General features: G+C 42.0%; 1 protein-coding gene across 8 annotated transcripts in view; it reads left to right on the forward strand.

The window, feature by feature from the left end:
- The first annotated feature begins 1368 nt into the window (after positions 1-1368).
- Positions 1369-18018, forward strand: part of PWWP2A (PWWP domain containing 2A) — a 33780-nt gene continuing 17130 nt past the window's right edge. For 4 of the 8 annotated variants that reach the window (XR_011525094.1, XM_070569126.1, XM_070569130.1 and 1 more), the window contains exon 1: positions 1414-2079. Coding sequence is in view for 4 of the 8 variants with exons in the window: in XM_070569126.1 (XP_070425227.1) it covers positions 1496-2079 (584 nt within the window). In the remaining 4 variants the exon portion in view is untranslated. Of the gene's footprint in view, positions 2080-2972; positions 3447-7500; positions 7575-18018 lie in introns of those variants that run through there. The other 4 variants (XM_070569125.1, XM_070569127.1, XM_070569128.1 and 1 more) reach the window with 4 other exon arrangements.

Consider the following 18018-nt stretch of genomic DNA (forward strand, 5'->3'; position numbering starts at 1 on the left):
TTAGTAGGTGCTCAATAAATGTTAGGTTAATTATTCTTTAGAACTTCATTTTTTACTCCCCTTAATGCTGGCAACTTTTATCCCTTCCCTTCTGTAGGCATTCTCAGTGCCCTACAATCTCTTCCAGCAAAAAGGGTGACTCTGAGGTGCGATTTGAGAGAGATGGGTTCAGTAGGTTCTTCCAGACATAAACCAAGAGACTTAACTTGGGAATAAGAAGTGGGGGAATTAGGACACCGAAGAGAGACTTTTTGTACCTATGGTGTAGGAGAAGCCAGGAAAGAAAAAGGCGGTAAGGAAGGCAGCAGGTGCGCCCACTTTCCAGTGAATTTGGAGAGTACAAGCAGTGTTCACATGGAAGTCCAGTAATGCCTCAGGACTGCTCTCTGGAACATTTATCAACTTAATCCAGTGTGCATGGTGTCCCTCCTCTTTTTATTAGCATCTTCCTACTTTCCTTTTTTGAGGAAGATTAGCCCTGAGCTAACATCTGCTGCCAATCCTCCTCTTTTTGCTGAGGAAGGCTGGCTTTGAGCTAACACCCATGCCCATCTTCCTCTATTTTATGTGGGACGCATGCCACAGCATGGCTTGACAAGCGGTGTGTAGGTCCACACCTGGGATCCAAACCAATGAACCCCCCCGCCGCGGAAGCAGAACCTGCGAACTTAACCCTGTGCCAGCGAGCCAGCGCTGCACTTTCCTACTTTGAAATAAGTAGGTGCATTGTTCCTAGAAAGTGAAGAGAAGTCAAGGAAAACACTCCTTTTATCGGGGTTGGAGTGGCTGCCTTGAGCTTATGGAGAATGTCTTGCACATCATTCTATCCCCAGCACCTAGCACAGCAGGACTTCAAAAAGCATTTGTAGAATTATTTTCAAACTTTGGTTATCCTTCCCAAAGAAGCATGTCATAAACGCACGCGGCCGCAAGCAGGTCCGCGCCTAGAAATAACATTTATTCTAAGGACCTCTGCGCAGGGATTCTGGGAAGGTGCACCCCTCCCACATTCCCTTGTTACTCCGCCCCACGGTCGCCTTTGAAAGAACTGGCATGCCACGTGATTCCACCCATTATCCCGCCCCTGAAAGCCTGGCTGATAACGGGCAGGAGTGTAGGCCAACCATAAAAGTTTATTTCCTCTTCTAGCCAATAGAAAGAGGCAGTGAGTCTGCGGCTCAGCTTTTGTGACTTCCCCCGTCCCCACTCTCCGCCTCTAAGATTCGACATTTGACAATTCATCCGACCAATGAGAAGTTCCTGCTCTACATGGGAGGGATGCGCTGACTGGATGATAGACGTCGCCATCTGGCCAATGGGCTGTCAGAAGCCCGGGAGGGGTGTAGGACGGACCAATGGCGCGGTGCCAATAACGAGCATCAGGGAAAGGGCGGGACGAAACTGTTCGCGGGAGGGAGGGGAAGGCCCAGGGAACCAAGCAGCGCTGCCGCCGCCGCTGCAGCCCGACCCGGAGGAGGGAGAAGCCAGGAAGAAAATGGCGGCCGTGGCTGCAGAGGCGGCAGCGACTGCAGCGTCCCCCGGGGAGGGGGGCGCCGGCGAGGCTGAGCCGGAGATGGAGCCCATCCCCGGCAGCGAGGCCGGCACGGACCCCCTCCCGGTCACGGCCACTGAAGCATCGGTGCCTGACGGCGAGGCCGACGGCCAACAGTCCTCTCCTCAGGCCGACGAGCCGCCGCTCCCGCCACCGCCGCCGCCGCCGGGGGAGCTCGCCCGCAGCCCCGAGGCGGTGGGGCCGGAGCTGGAGGCTGAGGAGAAGCTGCCCGCCCGGGTGCTGGAGCCGGCGGCAGCCGCGCCTCAGGAAGGGCCCGACCCTCCGCCTTCCCCTGCCCCGTCGCCGGAGCAGCCCCTGGCTCCCGAGGAGCGCCCGGACCCGCCGCTGCCCCAGCCCGCAGCCCCGGCGCTCGTGCCGCCGGCGGGCGGGGACTCCGCGGTGTCGCAACTCATCCCCGGCTCGGAGGTGCGGGTCACGCTGGATCACATCATTGAGGACGCGCTCGTCGTGTCGTTCCGCCTCGGGGAAAAGCTCTTCTCCGGGGTCCTCATGGATCTGTCCAAAAGGTACCGCGCCCGCCCCCAGCACGCCCCGGGCGCCCCGGCCCGCTCGGTCCCCAGGGAGGACCCGGGCTCCCGTCTCCCCGGCCTCCGGCCGCCTGCACCGCCCTGGGGTCCCGCGCGGCGCGTGGCGCGCGCTCCGAGTGGGGCGGGCGCGCGGGGCCGGGAGAGGGCGGTCCCCGGCCAGGTGGGCGCCTGCGAGGGCAGGTGTGCAGCGGGTGGGGGGCGCGGGGGCCTGCCGGCTCGCCATCTCGCCCCCAGCCCCGGCCGCCGTCCGCCCCCGGGCCCTGGCTCACCCACCCTGGGGCGGGAGGGCAATGCAAAAGGCAGACGGGTTTCTGCAGGGAGCAGGGTGCTGGGCGCGGGGTGGCCTGGGAGGCACCTCTGCTCTCAAATTAACCTTTAACTTGAACGAGGTTGGAGAAAGGGGTGTGTGCACTGGGGTTCCCCAAAAGTTAACTGTCACTCCTTATGGGAGGGGGGAGCGTTTATTAAAAATGAGCCTTTGGATGTTACTGTTATAACTAATTTCCCCTAGGTAACTGCTCAGTAGGGAAGCACATTTGGCTAATTAGAATAGTTTTAAGAAAAGTCTGAAGAAATCAGATTTTTTTAACCTTTAATAGTAAGATAATGTGGTATAAAAGTGCTCAAACATCTGACTTGTAATACAGTTTAGATTTATGTATTAGTTTATGTATCTTTATATATTTATGTATTAGTTTAGATACAATTTAAGTTTAGCTATTAAGGACAAGAAGGGTGAGTTCACCCACAAACCTCTGTCTTAACCACCACATGTTTTGATTTAAAATGTTTATGGGCATTGCTTTAAACAGGTAAAGAAGGTAATCTGTTCTAGGTCTAGAGTTGTTAACCTTTTTATTCTCTTCTTTTGCAGATATGAAGTGCAGAGACTCCCTTTCACGGCTCTCCATTCTGTTTCCTGCAACAGCACACACTCTGATGGTATCTCACCTGTTTGGAAAAGGCTTATTTTAGTATGTTTTTCTTTTAACTCCTTGCCCTCCCGTTAAGATGCAAGAATCTTTTCCCACTTGGAGAAAAAAGCCGTTTAAAATACATCTTGAAGTATGGTGTTTGGGGGAAAAGATGGGACCCTTACAATTACTTTTTGTATATTTAATCTCAATTTTTTTTTAATTTTTCTTAAGAATTTTGAGTTAGGACTTTTGCACTTTTGTTTTCATAGTTAGAAAGCAGAATAAGACTTGTGTGCTTTCTGCTGATGTATTTGATAGTGAAAGACTGTGAGACTCAGTAGTGTGTATGCTATTGAATCAAACAGAAGTGAAGGCCAGTGACTGTGTGAGAATCTGGATTTCAAATCTGCAAAAGGAAGGTGCAAAAAGGTAAGTTGTTTCTGGAAATGGAATGGCTAGTGCTTTCCTGTTTCGAGGTGCTCATTGTGTTGGTGTTTTATTTTTAAGAAAATTTATTTGGTGGGGAATTGCAGTTTACTTTTTGAGTTTTGATCTATTTTGCTAACAGTACTTCTTATAAACAGCAATTTCTTTTGTTGAGGGAGCTGTTCTTATTAAGGAACTTTTACTTTTTAAAGTTTTGAAGTGAGAGCATCCTGTTATTAAGATATTTTTTAAAAAGCCATTAAGGGAACCATATCAACTTTTTATTCAACAAATATTTATCCAGCACACATTGTGTAAGGCACCCTCTCAGGTATTCTGAATACTATATGTATGAGACACAGTCCCTACCTTCTAGAAGCTCGGAGGCACCCATTGTGGAAGTGGTGAGGAAATAAAACTGTTTTTAAAATTTAGCACTTCAAGGAATTATTACTGGACCAGTGATTACCAAGTTGGGTATCCCTTTTTCATAATTCAATATAATTTGGAAAAATGGATCTGCTAATAGATTTTGTAATCTGTGCTTACGTTGACTGCATATTTTCATGTGCAGTTTTGGGGTTAACTGATGATCCAGGGGATACTGTTTATGGACTCTGCCCAGACTGTGACTGTCGTCATCAGTTGCTTTAAAAATGATTTGTATCTTATTTGAATTGACCATTGAATTAAACTTTTAGGTAAAAATAACAAGAGCTTCCTCTTGAGTGCCTGTTATGTACTAGGCATTGTACCACATGCTTTAGTCTTCATAACTCTGGCGGTATTTTTCGTTTATATAGGAGGAAATTGAGGTTCATTTAATTTGGCCAGTCATTTAGCTTGTAAATAGCAAAGTAAGGATTCGGTTGTAGGTTGATCTGATTCTAAAGCCTATACTATTTCTAGTTTCATATTAGAAAGTTAGTTGGGCTAGCAAATTTTCTTTTAAACAGTAAGTAAAGAGTTGCATATTTCCGAAATTTAGTGCTTATCTTGATTTCAGTAACTGTATGGGGTGATACCCAGGGTATGGGTGTTGGAGCCAAGCAGATTCTTTAGTCAGCTAATAGCCATGGAACCTCCTGCTCTGGAGACTCCCCATCTGCTTAGCTGTATATTGGGGAGCACGTAGTAGGTTCTGAAGTCTTGGTTCTTGCCTATTCGGTGAGATGATCAGGAAAGAATTAACATTTGGAGACTACTAGGAGCATCAGTGTATGTGTGCTTCTCTTCAGTCTTCCAAAGGGCTAGTTATTGCTTTTATTAATTATTTTATTCTGACAGTATACACAGTACAGAAACGTTTTTTAAAGTTGGAAGAGTTTTCCACCTGTAGAAAAAGGGTTGGACCCTCGAGTACAGATTTGATACATGTGTGGGTTGATCAAGAGTCTGCTTTTCTAAGCATTTGACATTCTTCACCTTCCTGTCATCGTACACTTTCCCTCTTATGTTTAGAGTTATTTGATTGAAGAACACATTTTTGAAGAGACTCTTTCTGTGGAAAAAAGGAGCAGGACACATGTAATTAAAAAAAAAAATGGAAAGGAAAGAAAGGGGTACTAGAAGAGTTGATTGATCTGAATAGAGTGTCAGGATACTTGGGTTCTGACTTCTAAAACCAGCCTCTGCAATTAACACTATGACTTTAGGCAAATCTCTGTGCCTCTCTGGACTCCAGTCCCTCTAATTCTTATGAGGTTAATTCATTTTGACTTTAGACAGTTCATTTAGACACAAACCAGCAAACCAACTTTATGCCTCTGTTTACATGTTTGTAAAGTGAATAGGGTGACCTGGTGGTCTGGTTTTTTGGTACCATCCTGGTTTGACTGTTACATCTTCCTCCTTTCTTTCTTCAGAGTAGCTTGCTTTGGCCAATAAATGATGTGGTCACCCTAAAAATGAGGATATTTGAACATCTGGTTAAAAACAGATTTTATGTAGCATAGTATTTATTTCAAACTGAATACTTTTCAGGTGAGCCATGTGGTCTCTAGACTCCTCCACTATTGTTTTATACCCAGCTCTCTTAGGTAATTTGAATTACCTGCCTCCTCGTGAATTCATGAGCAATATCTAATGACAACAGTGTGATACCAGCAGATAAAAATAATCAACTAACCCCCAAATTCAGTTATGTTTTCCTATAATCTTCTCTTCCTAACCTTATGCTTTTGAAATTTTGACAGGTAAATTTGTTTCTTCATTTAGTGTTAAATAATATGCATTCCTTCAGGTTGCTAAACTGTCTTAATGCTTATTTTAGACAGAATAATAAATCAGTGGTTGTACCAGAATTTTTGTCTAACTTTTTTTTTTTGAAGATTGGCACCTGCGCTGATATCTGCTGACAATCTTTTTTTTTTTTCCCTTCTTCTCCCCAAAGCGCCCCAGTACATAGTTGTATATTCTAGTCATAGGTCCTTCTGGTTGTGCTATGTGGGACGCTGCCTCAGCATGGCCTGATGAGCTGTGCTAGGTCCGTGCCCAGGATCCAAACTGGTGAAACCCTGGGCCACCGAAGCAGAGCGAATGAACTTAACCACTTGGTCACAGGCCGGCCCCCGTTTAAGTTTTTATTATGGGAAATGAACTTCCATGTCGCCATCGCCTTTGCCTTGACATTGATCAGCTCTTAGCCAAACTTGTTTCATCCTGTGCTCACCTCCACTGAATTCTTTTGAAGCAAATCCTAAACATATCACTTTACCATAAATATGTTGGTATAGATCTTTAAAAAAATAAGGACTTAAAAAATTATAACTCTGCTATTATCACACCTAAAATAATAGCAACAATGCTTTATGTCATCATATATCTAGTCAGTAAAAATTTTACAAATCACCTCAAAATTAACATCTCAATTAACACCTAAGTTTTGTTCAAATTAGGATCCAAGTAAAGTTTATAGATTGCAGCTGGTTGCTAAGTTTCGTAAGTTTTTCATCGATAGTTCTCCTGACATTACTTTTATTCCCTTGTAGTTTATTTGTTAAACCATAGACTTTGGGAGAATTTTCCACATGATGGATTTTTTTTCCAGTTGCATCCCCTTGGATGCATTTCTAAAATGTTTTTAAAATAGTTCTTTTCCAGAGGCCGGCCTGGTGGCGCAGCGGTTGAGTGCACACTTTCTGCTTCGGCTGCCCAGGGTTCGCCAGTTCAGATCCCGGGTGCAGACATGGCAACGCTTGGCAAAAGCCATGCTGTGGTAGGCGTCCCACATATAAAGTAGTGGAGGATGAACATGGATGTTAGCTCAGGGCCCTCCTTCCTCAGGCAAAAGAGGAGGATTGGCAGCAGATGTTAGCTCAGGGCTAATCTTCCTTAAAAAAGCAACAAATAGTTCTTTTCCTTCAGAAGCAAACTGAAGGGACAACAACCTCAGTCCTCTGAGGGCCTCCTTTGAAAACCTGTCCCTTGTTTTGGGTCAGCAGAAATGATATGGGTACCTCTTGCTTGCCTGCAAACATTAAGATCTATCCCTTACACACACCTCCAACTTTAGTAATTCCAAACATAGACACATTTAACCGGTCCAGATTATCTGCAAAGGGCAGAAGCCTTCAGCTCAGGTTTCTGAAAAGGTAGTTTCTCAGCCTTCTCCATCTGCACCTGAAGGGACAGTATTTACGGGGACCTAGCGTTTCTTCCTACACAGAGGGATCATTTAAACTGTTTATTACTGTTCTTCACATCTTAGAAAATAGTTATAAAGCCACTTTGAAATCCTGAAAAATCTGTCTGAATTCCATTTTTTTGGACCGGATATGAATAAAAGAATCATGAAGTAAATGCTTATGCTTAAAAACCCTTGTGATTTTAATTTTGTGATACATACTTATTAAAGGTAGCTCATTGTATTTCAGAATTGATCTTTTACAAACATTGACATTTTGTGTCTATATGTGGGGTACTGTTGCATTAAAAAGAATTGAGGTGATTTCTTTAGAAAACTGCAGATTTTACTAAATTCTTAAAACAGTTTGTAGAAAATTTACTTGTTTTTTAAGGAAATATAAACCAAGACAATGATTTCTTTTCTTTACAGAGACCATGAAACAAACGTATGGTGCAATAGCCCTACTTTTGGTGGGAAAAATATACAGCCATTCTGGTGAAGCAGTGAGTAGTGGTATCAGTAGCTTATACTAAGCTTCCAGGTTGAGAATTTAGGCCTCAAGTAGAATGCTTGAATGATGGTGTTGAGTTGCACATATTTAAAACACTTAAATATTTTTGGGTGGTTATTCTGCTTGTATCTCAAGGTGTTGATACAGGGTTCCCACAGCAAGGTAGCATAGAGGCAGGTGCCAATCCCTTTCTAACCCAGACAGCACTAGGACGTCCACTGCTGGTGTGCGTACTGCATTGAGAGTGAGCTCTTCCATCCCATGTTGGACTGCAATGAGTTTTCTTCCTTTGGAAGTGGTTAGTTGTTGGACATTTAAAACCTAGTTTGAGGGTCCGGCCCCGTGGCCAAGTGGTTGTTTGCGCGCTCCTCTTCGGCTGCCCAGGGTTTCACCGGTTCAGATCCTGGGTGCAGACATGGCACTGCTCATCAGGCCATGCTGAGGTGGCATCCCACATGCCACAACTAGAAGGACCCACAACTATGTAAGAATATACAACTATGTACTGGGGGGCTTTGGGGAGAAAAAGGAAAAAATAAAATCTTTAAAAAAAAGGCACCCAGTTTGAGTGTAGAGAATCCTTAACATTATGGTATTAAAAATAAATTTTATAACTAAATTTTATAAAGTAAATAACTAGATGTGTTATACACAGACTATTTCAGGCATGTTTTGTTGGACTTGTGGTTTCTAATGAGGTGTATCTTCAGCCTTTTATTTGTGAATAAGACCATACTTCACTGTGTACTGTTTTAAAGCAAAGCCCTGGATGAAACTAGGTTTAATTTTGCTAAGATCAGTTTTCCTGTGGGTGGTTGTTATAGAGTTTCTGTATTATGTACTCAACTCTTGTTATGGCTGAGTAAATTACACATTGATGAAAAAATGAAAAATGTTCTTAGTAGTTGTTGTGCCTGTGAAGTGCAGCCTTATTTATTTGTCCTGTTCTCCCTAAATTCTCAAATTAATTCAGGCACACGTTCCCAGCAGAACAGAGCTTGCTCTAGTACTGGTAGATCTTGCAAGAAAGAAAGTGGAGGTTAAGTTACAGTCTGGATGAATTTAATATAGAATGTTTTTGCTAAACACTTTTGGGCCGTGGTCCTCAAAACAAATTGCTTAAGATTTCTGAGCTCCACTCCACCAATTTGCATTTTTACCAAGGTGATTCTGATTCAGATGATTTTTGAGCCATATTTGGAGATAACTGATTTTTAGGGGGTAGTTTTGCCAAAATAGTAGGACTATAAATTTGCTAAATCTATTTTAAAAGTTACTGGTTAATTTTGATTGTGATGTAATTACAAAGTAAGCAGTACCTGTGGGGATGGGCCACTTGGGTGGCAGATCCTGATCATTACTGCAGAACTGGTGATTAGACTTGCAAATGGTTTCTTAAATCTGGTTGCCCACTAGCAGTTTAAGTAGTTCATAATTTTCATCTCTTCCCCTTGGGACCAATTATATATAGTCAGCTTACAATAGAATTGTGGTTTTCAGCTTTAAAAACATAGCTAATATTTGATTTCACTTTTCTGCCTATTCCCGCCATCTAGGGAGGTTGCCAAGCTTTCCTTTCTGTAATTAATAATAGCTACTATGTATTTCCCACTCTTAATGCTAGGCAGTGTGCCAAACACTTTGTATACATTGTTTCATTTTACTCTGGAAAATCCAATGAAGTAAATTCTGTTAATCCCCATTTCACAGATAAAGACACCAAGGCTCAGAGAGATTAAGTAAATAGCCTAAAATTTTAAGTGGCGGATATAAGTAGATATATTGAAGATGCCTTTTTAGACGGTGGATACACAATTCTCTAAGATTTGAAAACAAATCCTGTTCTAATTCTAATACACTTAATTATATTTTACCATTACCATTTACATTATGGTTTTGGTGGGGAGTTACCCTAGTGGATAGAAGTAATGGAGCTCTGCTCCTCACTCCTCAACCAGGCGACAGCTGCCGCTTTTAAAATATGAACTGCTCTTGAGTTCAATTTATGAACTCTGGGCATTTTTGGAAATGCGGTTTCTTCTTCTTATGTGGTCCTGGGTGTTAAATTAAATGGTTTGCCTTGGTTGGCCTGGCTCTGGTAACAGTGGAGTTCCGTTGTTCATTAGACGAATCACAGAATGTCAGATTTGAAGCTCGTTGAGCACAGGATCAGCATTCATTGAGTGCTAGATGATCAAATTGGAAAACAATTTAAAGACTAACATACAGTAAGGACTACCTGTTTTTGGTAGAATAGGAATAGTGAAATAAATTGAATAAGGTGCCTTTTTAAAAAAGCCCATCTGTTGAGAAATATTTAGACCTCTGTGTGGTGGACCTACTGGACATGCTACAAAAGAAATAGTGAAAGTACATAGAAATCATAATGGCAAACATAGAAAACTTAAAACTGCTTATTGGTATCTTAGAGCCAGGACCAAGGGAATTGTGTCCAAGTGTTTGAAGACTGTGATGAGTACTTACATTCATAATTAAAAAGATCCTTTCATACCAGTGTTCATTTTCTTGGGAAAATGTCTAGTATGTTTCTGTAGGTGATGTATGCAAGTGAAGTCAACATTTGTCTACTCTTAAAAATACTTTGCCACTTTGTGGGTATTATCATTTTTTTGGATGGTTATTTTAAAAGAAGAATTTACTATTAGGAAGTTAAATAATTTGAATACTATACAGCTGTTATTGCTATTTTTGCTTTTAAATAGACCGAAGCATGTGTTTTCTCTACTATAGTTGTTTCCATTTTTATTTCAAAACCTATTTATCCAGGTTAAGTTTTTTTAGAGGATTGTTTGAAGGTATATGATTGAGAGCTTAACATCTAAATTATTAGTGTTTAACCTGTTTTTTTCCCACCTCCAAAAGCTATCTGTGGTTTTTATAAAAGAGTATTGAATAGACTTTTTTAAGAAGATTTGAGTAAATTGTTATGGCTAGAGAGTGTTCTTTTAAGACTTTTTTTTTTTTTTTGAGGAAGATTAGCCTTGAGCTAACTACTACCAATCCTCCTCTTTTGGCTGAGGAAGACTGGCCCTGAGCTAAGATCCATGCCCATCTTCCTCTACTTTATACATGGGACGCCTACCACAGCATGGCTTTTGCCAAGCAGTGCCATGTCCGCACCCGGGATCCAAACCAGCGAACCCCGGGCCGCTGAAGTGGAACATGCGAACTTGACCACTGCACCACTGGGTGCCCTCCTTTTAAGACTTTGCTGCAGCTCCCTCCCCACCAGTTACTGCAGGAAGATGTTTCCTGGTACTCTGGTTCATCACTGGAGCATGTTTTGTTTTTATGCTGCTAGTCGTCGTCCTCCTCTCCTCACCGTTTGGGCACCCAGAATTCCTGCAGAACCCTTGTAATACTTGGGGCTTTCAGTTAAATACATCATCTATTCAATTACAGTTAATAAAATGGAATAATTTTAATTTTAGTATAATAATTACCATATATTGTGCCTGCTTACTGTGTACTAGCCCGTATGGTAAGCAATTATGTACATTTTTATTTAATCTTTTTTTTTTTTAAAGATTGGCACCTGAGCTAACACCTGTTGCTAATCTTTTTTTTTTCCCTGCTTTTTCTCCCCAAATCCCCCCAGTACACAGTTGTATATTTTAGTTGTGGGTTCTTCTAGTTGTGGCATGTGGGCCGCTGCCTCAACGTGGCCTGATGAGCAGAGCCATGTCTGCGCCCAGGAGCCGAACCAGCGAAACCCCGGGCCGCTGCAGCAGAGCAGGCAAACTTAACCACTCGGTCACAGGCCGGCCCCCATTTTTATTTAATCACGCTGACAGTTCTATCATGTTACTTAATTGCAATTCCAAAATCCAAAAAGCTCTGAAAACTGAACTTTTGTTAGTTTTTTGATACTTTTTTTGGTGGCAAAACCTATCCTAACCTGAAATTATGTGAGGCTGTTAAGTCTATTTATCCCGTTTAGTGTGAATGTCCTTTCGTTTAGTTGCTGAAATGTTAATACGCTTGATAATAGGGTGCTTATTATCTTTTGCAAACCAGAAAAATTACAAATTCTGAAGCCTGTCTACATCCATAGAATTCAGAAAAGAGCGTGTGGACCTGCTAGCTGCTCCACTCCCTTCGTGGGGAAGCGAGGTCGAGAAGAGCGCTCAAGTAACTTGATGAGATGAGGGCAGGCAGTAGTTAAGAACCCGACTTTGGGCTGACTGCCTGCATTTCTATCCTGGTTCTACTGCTTACTAGCTGTGTCGTCTTGGAGAGGTCACTTACCCTCTCTGTTCTTTAGTTTCCTCAACTGTAAAATGGGGATAATAATAGTACTTTAATAGGGCTGTTGTGATGATTATATCAATTAATGTAAATGAGTACATATTTAGAATAGTACTTGCCATATAGTAAGTGTTAACTATTATTCTATTTTATGCAGTAGCTACTGAGTAGCAGAAGTAGGATGAATGACAACAGCTATTATAGTCAGTTAATATGGGCTTGCTTGAATAGCCACTTAACTTAAATTCATTGTATTGTGGCCCACAGTTTAATCTGCATCTTTAAAATACCTTGAGAGACTGTAGAAGCTTCAGATAACACTGGTGAAATATAACTTCCTCCTTGTGCTTAATGAGGAAGGATGACAATTACTGTACGAGGGAGTGAGAGAACTAGGAGCTTCTTGCATGAATGGAGAGTGGGAGACAGCTCATTCCTGTGTTCCCACTAATCCCTGGGCCGATGGCTAGTGAGGAATGGTGGGCCTTCTCACGAAGAGAAGTTACAGTCTCATCAGGGAAATTGAGTCCTTAAAGTCTCTGCTGCTTGGATGCTTTTAAAACAGTTGAAAAGGGCTCACCCTTGAGAATGACACATTTCAAAGTTAGGGAAAGGAAGGTATTTTTGTGCTCTTCCTTGTACTTACTGAATGATGGGACCAGACAAGCATAGCTGAGCTTCAGTTTTTAACAAAATGGTTTGGACGCTTTCATTCCCGTCACTGTGTAATCAGACATCCTGACTGACCTCCTCTCCAGAAACTAGCGTTCTCCCTCCTTGCACTCTCCCTGACCCTGCTAATGATGCCCGCCCTCGTGCACAGCCTCTTCTGCCCCCCGCTTCTCGGCTGCGACCACTGTTACTTCAGGGCTTGTTGAAGCCTCCTGCCTGGCTCCTGTGGAGGAGGGCAGCAGGCTGCTGATGGCGCTTCCTGTGCTGCGTTGGTCCTCGTGGTTGTTGCCTCACCTGCTCAGTGTTTTACTTTGTAAACCAACTTAAGTTGGTTACCAACATTCAAAAATAGGTAGCCACTCTTCTCTTAATCTGCTAGGCGCTTCTGGGCGTGGTCTGTTCCTGCAGAGCACCCTCCTGAGCGCCATCTGCGGGGGTTCCTTTCCCTCTGCGCTTGCAGCCTTGTGGCAGGGACTGGTGCCTTCTGGTCACTCCTGAAGTTGGGCCCCACAGCTGGGACCTCGCTTTATACTCTCCGATAATTAGCATACTTGCATTCCAATGTAGAGTTTGTGCTTAGTGGCACTTGAGGTGAGTTTGCTGACATTTATGCTCAAGTAGGACAAATTTTCTTTTTTCTTTTTTCTTGTCTTTCCTTCTTCTCCCCAAAGCCCCCCAGTACATAGCTGTATATTTTAGTTGTGGGTCCTTCTGGTTGTGGCATGTGGGTCACCACCTCAGCGTGGCCTGATGAGTGGTGCCATGTCCGGCCCAGGATTTGAACTGGTGAAACCCTGGGCCACCAAAGCAGAGCCGGGAACTCAACCACTGGGCAGGGGGTGGCCCCTCTTTTTTGTATACTTTGATTAACAGTATATAAAACAGTATTTTTGGTGGAACTGAGGTAAACTGTATTTAAGATTATACTTTTTAAAAACTAGTTTTTTAAACTTTATTTTGAAATAATTTCAAACATAGAGAACTCTTATAAAGTCTATCTAGATTCACTAATTTGTTTTTCAGTTATTTTGTTGAAATCATAAAGGTCTATAACAACGTACACTGAGTTTTAACATTTCGCCACGTGCTTTATCATTCTTGGTGTACACAGTTTCTTCTTGAACTGTTAGGGAATAGGTTGCACACGTCGTCCTCCTTTACCCCGTAACACTTGAGCAATTATGTCCTAAGATAAAGATATTCTCAGACGTAACCACAATACAGTTTTCAAATTCAAGAACCATTGACAGTGCTTTATCAAATTCGCAGCCCGTATTTCATTATTTTGTGAATTTTGCCAGTAATGTCCATTAAAACTTTTTTCCTCCTCCAGTAAATGATTGTGCATTGCATTTGGTTGCAGGATAATAAAGAATACATGTAATAGGGGCTATTCCTGGCGTAGGGTCGCCTGCTCCTTGCTCATGAGAGGCTCAGGCTGCGCGGGCAGTGCTGTTCTCGCAGCAGCACAGCGCAGGCGTGTAGCGTCTTTGACGTGTTCCCTGAGATTCTCGCTTAGGGCGGCATGTTGTCCTGTCATTCTCCAGGGCACTGACTGTTATTTCTCTTGAGCTGATAATTCCTTTGCCACCATGAAATTCACTGTTTCTCATCAAACTTTCTCCTCTACATTAGTAGATACACAGTTTGAAAAGTTTTTTAATTGTGGCAAAAAAGACACGTAACATAAACCATCTTAACCATTTTTAAGTGTACAGATCAGTTAGTAGTGTTAAGTTCATTCACATTATTGTGAAAAAGATCTCTAGAACTTTTTCATCTTGCAAAGCAGAAACTCTATATGCGTTAAACAACTCCCCATTTTCCCCTCCCCCTAGCCCCTGGCAGCCGCCATTCTACTTTGTGTTTCAATGAATTTACTACTTTAGATATCTTATGTCAGTGCAATCATACAGTATTTGTTTTTTTGTGACTGATTTATTTCGCTTAGCATAATGTTCTCAAGGTTCATCCATGCTGTAGCATTTGACAGGATTTCCTTTTTTGGGGGGTGTGAGAAATTGGTCCTGGGCTAACATCTGTTGCCAATCTCCCTCTTTTTGTTTGAGGAAGATTAGCCCTGAGCTAACATCTTTGCCCGTCTTCCTCTATTATTTGTATGTGGGATGCCACCACAACATGGCTGATGAGTGGTGTAGGTCCACGCGTGGGATCTGAACCTGCAAACTCCGGCCACTGAAGTGGAGTGTGCAGAACTTTAACCACTCGGCCACAAGATTTCCTTTTTAACTACGAATAATATTGCATTGTATGTATATACCACATTTTATCCATTCATCAATTGATGGGCACTTGGGTTGTTTCCACCTTTTGGCTATTGTGAATAATGCTGCTTTGGACATGGGTGTGCAAATATCTCTTTGAGACCCTGTTTTCAATTATTTTAGGTATACACCCAGAAGTGGGTGTGCTAGCTCATAGTTTTAATTTTTTCAGGCACAGATGTACGTTTATTTTGTAAGATTTTCTGTTGCATGTAGTTGACTATTGAATTTCTTTCATTTATCCTGAGATTAAACTTTGACATAATAACCAATCTCACAGAGATGAAATATGAACCGAAATAAGCTTGCTTCACAGTTTTCCTCCCTTTATAATTTAATCTTGCTAATTTAAGGAGAGGTTGTTTCTGAAATCATCTGCTTGAAATGAAATAAATCTGGATACTATTTTTCAAGTGGTTAATTGCACATAATTTTTTCCTACTGCAGACTCTGTAAGAGGAGAACAATTCTGGGAGGGGAAGGATTCTTCTTCTCTTCTGTTGATCTGTTTATTGGATAGAGATTTGGTCCAGCCAGAATGTTGGGGTCTGTCTCAACTAACCCTCCTGAACTTTTTTCCTGAGTGTTGAATTCCTCAGGACCTCTGTTTGGTAGCCTAAAGTTTGTAATACCTTAGTTTTTTGTTTCTTTATTTTTATTTATTTATTTTTTTGGTGAGGAAGATCGGCCCTGAGCTAACATCTGTGCCAATCTTCCTCCACTTTATGTGGGACACTGCCACAGCGTGATTTGATGAGTGGTGCTGGGTCTGTGCCTGGGATCTGAACTTGTGAACCCCGAGCTGCTGAAGTGGAGCGTGGGAACTTAACCACTATGCCACCGGGCCGGCCCTGTTTCTTTATTTTTAATGTATAATATTTTAAAAAGAATTTCCTCCTGCAGTTGAAGCTTGGCAACCAGAATTGAGGGAAGAAAATGAGAATCAGTTGAGCACTATTAAACTGTTGTAAACAGGAAGGAAAATAATGTAATCTAAGGTCAAGAGATGAGTTGATTGAGTTTGCTGTGAAGTTAAGGCTGATGGACACTACATCAGCATTTTAAAAACACTTTCAGAGGTAAGAGGTAAGAATTCTAAATATATCTGACTTAAAAAAAATGGAGTTGTTGGTAAAAATTTTTAGTTTGTTGTATTCCTTTGGAAAGGGAATTTGGATGATTGTTACGAGCTTCACTCCAAAAAATGAGGCATAGTTAGCTATAGGATTGATTGGTAATGCTAGAAATCTTGAGCAAATACCATAATTCTGTAAAGCTTATCAGTGGGTGAATAAAGGCTTCATTTAGGCAAAGCTGTTACTGAATTTTAGTCATCAATAAAATTCACATCTAAAGTAGAACCCAAATACCAGAAATATCGTACTTCCTATAATAGCCACATTTTGAATTCTGGCTTAAATACATTTACATTTGTTTCACCTTTATATTAGCCGAGGATTCTTTTTCATAGTGATTTTCTCTTGCCTTGACACAAAATGACTATTAAGCCCCACTATTCTCCCTCAAAATTTTGGCACTTGTTACTCCTAAGTTATTAAGAAGATAGCTATTTTAAAAACTTTTTATGGATTCACAGGAAGTTGCAGAGATAGTACAGAGAAGTCTCTTGTACACTCACCTAGTTTTCCCCAGAAGTTATTTTTAATTAAGCCATAACACTTGAATATTTCTCCTTTAGAATTTTTGGGTAGTGATTAAAGCAGCCCGAAGGTGGGTAAGGGTCAGAGTGAGTCACTAATAGTTAATAAATACCCTCCTTCTGCACAAAGAAGGGGTGGGGAGAGACTTTGTGTCTTTTTAGTCAACTCCTAGAGTATTTGTAACGCGTTCTTTTAGAAAAAGCTCAGGTGGGGGCCAGTAGTCAGCCTGCCATCTCACTGATCGGGAAGCCTTCCTCTGCCGAGGTGGGCGTTCACAGGGGACAGAAGTATCGTCACCTTAGGACAAGCTGAGGCAGAAGGGCCTGCTAACAGTGCAGACCCTGGCTTCCACCCTGGCACAGTCTGAGTCAGTCTTGGGCAGGGCTGTGGAGTCTCCACTTTCGAACAGCACAGTGTTGTGTTGCAGGAATTAGGTTTTAGGATTTTTAAGAGACCATAGTTTTGTTGCTAAACTCCATGAGGGTAAACATATCAGATTCCACAGCTCATTTGTTAGAAACAGCTTTAAAATAATTGGCTGGGTTATCCTTGCATTGAGATAATAAAGATACAGAAAGGATCCCAAACTCTAGTAAAGTATTAGTTGAAAATAAGATCGAATTACTTAAATGAAGTAAATTTTAGCCAAGAAAAATGGCTAACATTATTGACCTATTAATCTTCACCTGATACTTTAAGGTAGGACATAGTGTTATCCCGTTTTACACGTGCAAAACTGAATGTAGGGAGGGTTAGTAATGCCTCACTGAGGATAGGAAGTTGGTAAGAGAGAGCTGTGAAACTTCACCCCGAACATTAAGATGATTGTAGTTTAGTTCTTCCTAATAAAAGAAAGGAAATTTGTTGTTTATTCACCTATGGAAACATCATGTGAAAGAGTGATGGGGGTAAAATGATGGCTTCTTACGACTTTGAAAATTTTGTTGTTAATAGTGGTCTCACTTCAGATAAGTTATATTTTACATAGTTCTACGTTAAAACACATAAATCACCTCTTCTTCGTCCTGTCTTGAAAAAGTGGTTATTGAGTGCCTGTGTATAAGAAAAGGCTAAATGCTCAAAGTGCCTTGCAGTCAAGGAGTAAGGAAGCAAACACTTAGGTCTCAGATGCTCCTAGAATAAGAGGCCTCCCTTTTGCAGAGTCTGATACAGTGAGGAGGGTGTCCTTCCTTTGTGGACTAGCCCAGACCCAAACTTGTCCCACTCTAGGTAAAATAGTCTTCTTCCTTTGTGGTTTGTAAGTATTTGCTTTAAGTTGTTGGTTGGTGGTAGCCAAGCTGACAAAAGACTTTAGGAAGAAAACTATTAGGTGTTAGAAGCAGATATCCTGTTGGTGTTGGCTCTTCCTATATTCCTGCCTGCTTTTAGGTGTGTCCACAGCTGGAAGTACCTAATCTCAACAGAAGTATTCTCAACCTTTTTTGGGGGCTTAAGGGCATTTTAGAGAACCTGAGAACCAAAGACTCCAGGAAAACAGACATATAAAACATTTGCATCTAATGTCAGCCATTCTACCTGACTACCTGAA

The sequence above is a fragment of the Equus przewalskii genome, chromosome 13, assembly GCF_037783145.1.
Source record: "Equus przewalskii isolate Varuska chromosome 13, EquPr2, whole genome shotgun sequence".
NCBI classification, from domain to species: Eukaryota; Metazoa; Chordata; class Mammalia; order Perissodactyla; family Equidae; genus Equus; species Equus przewalskii.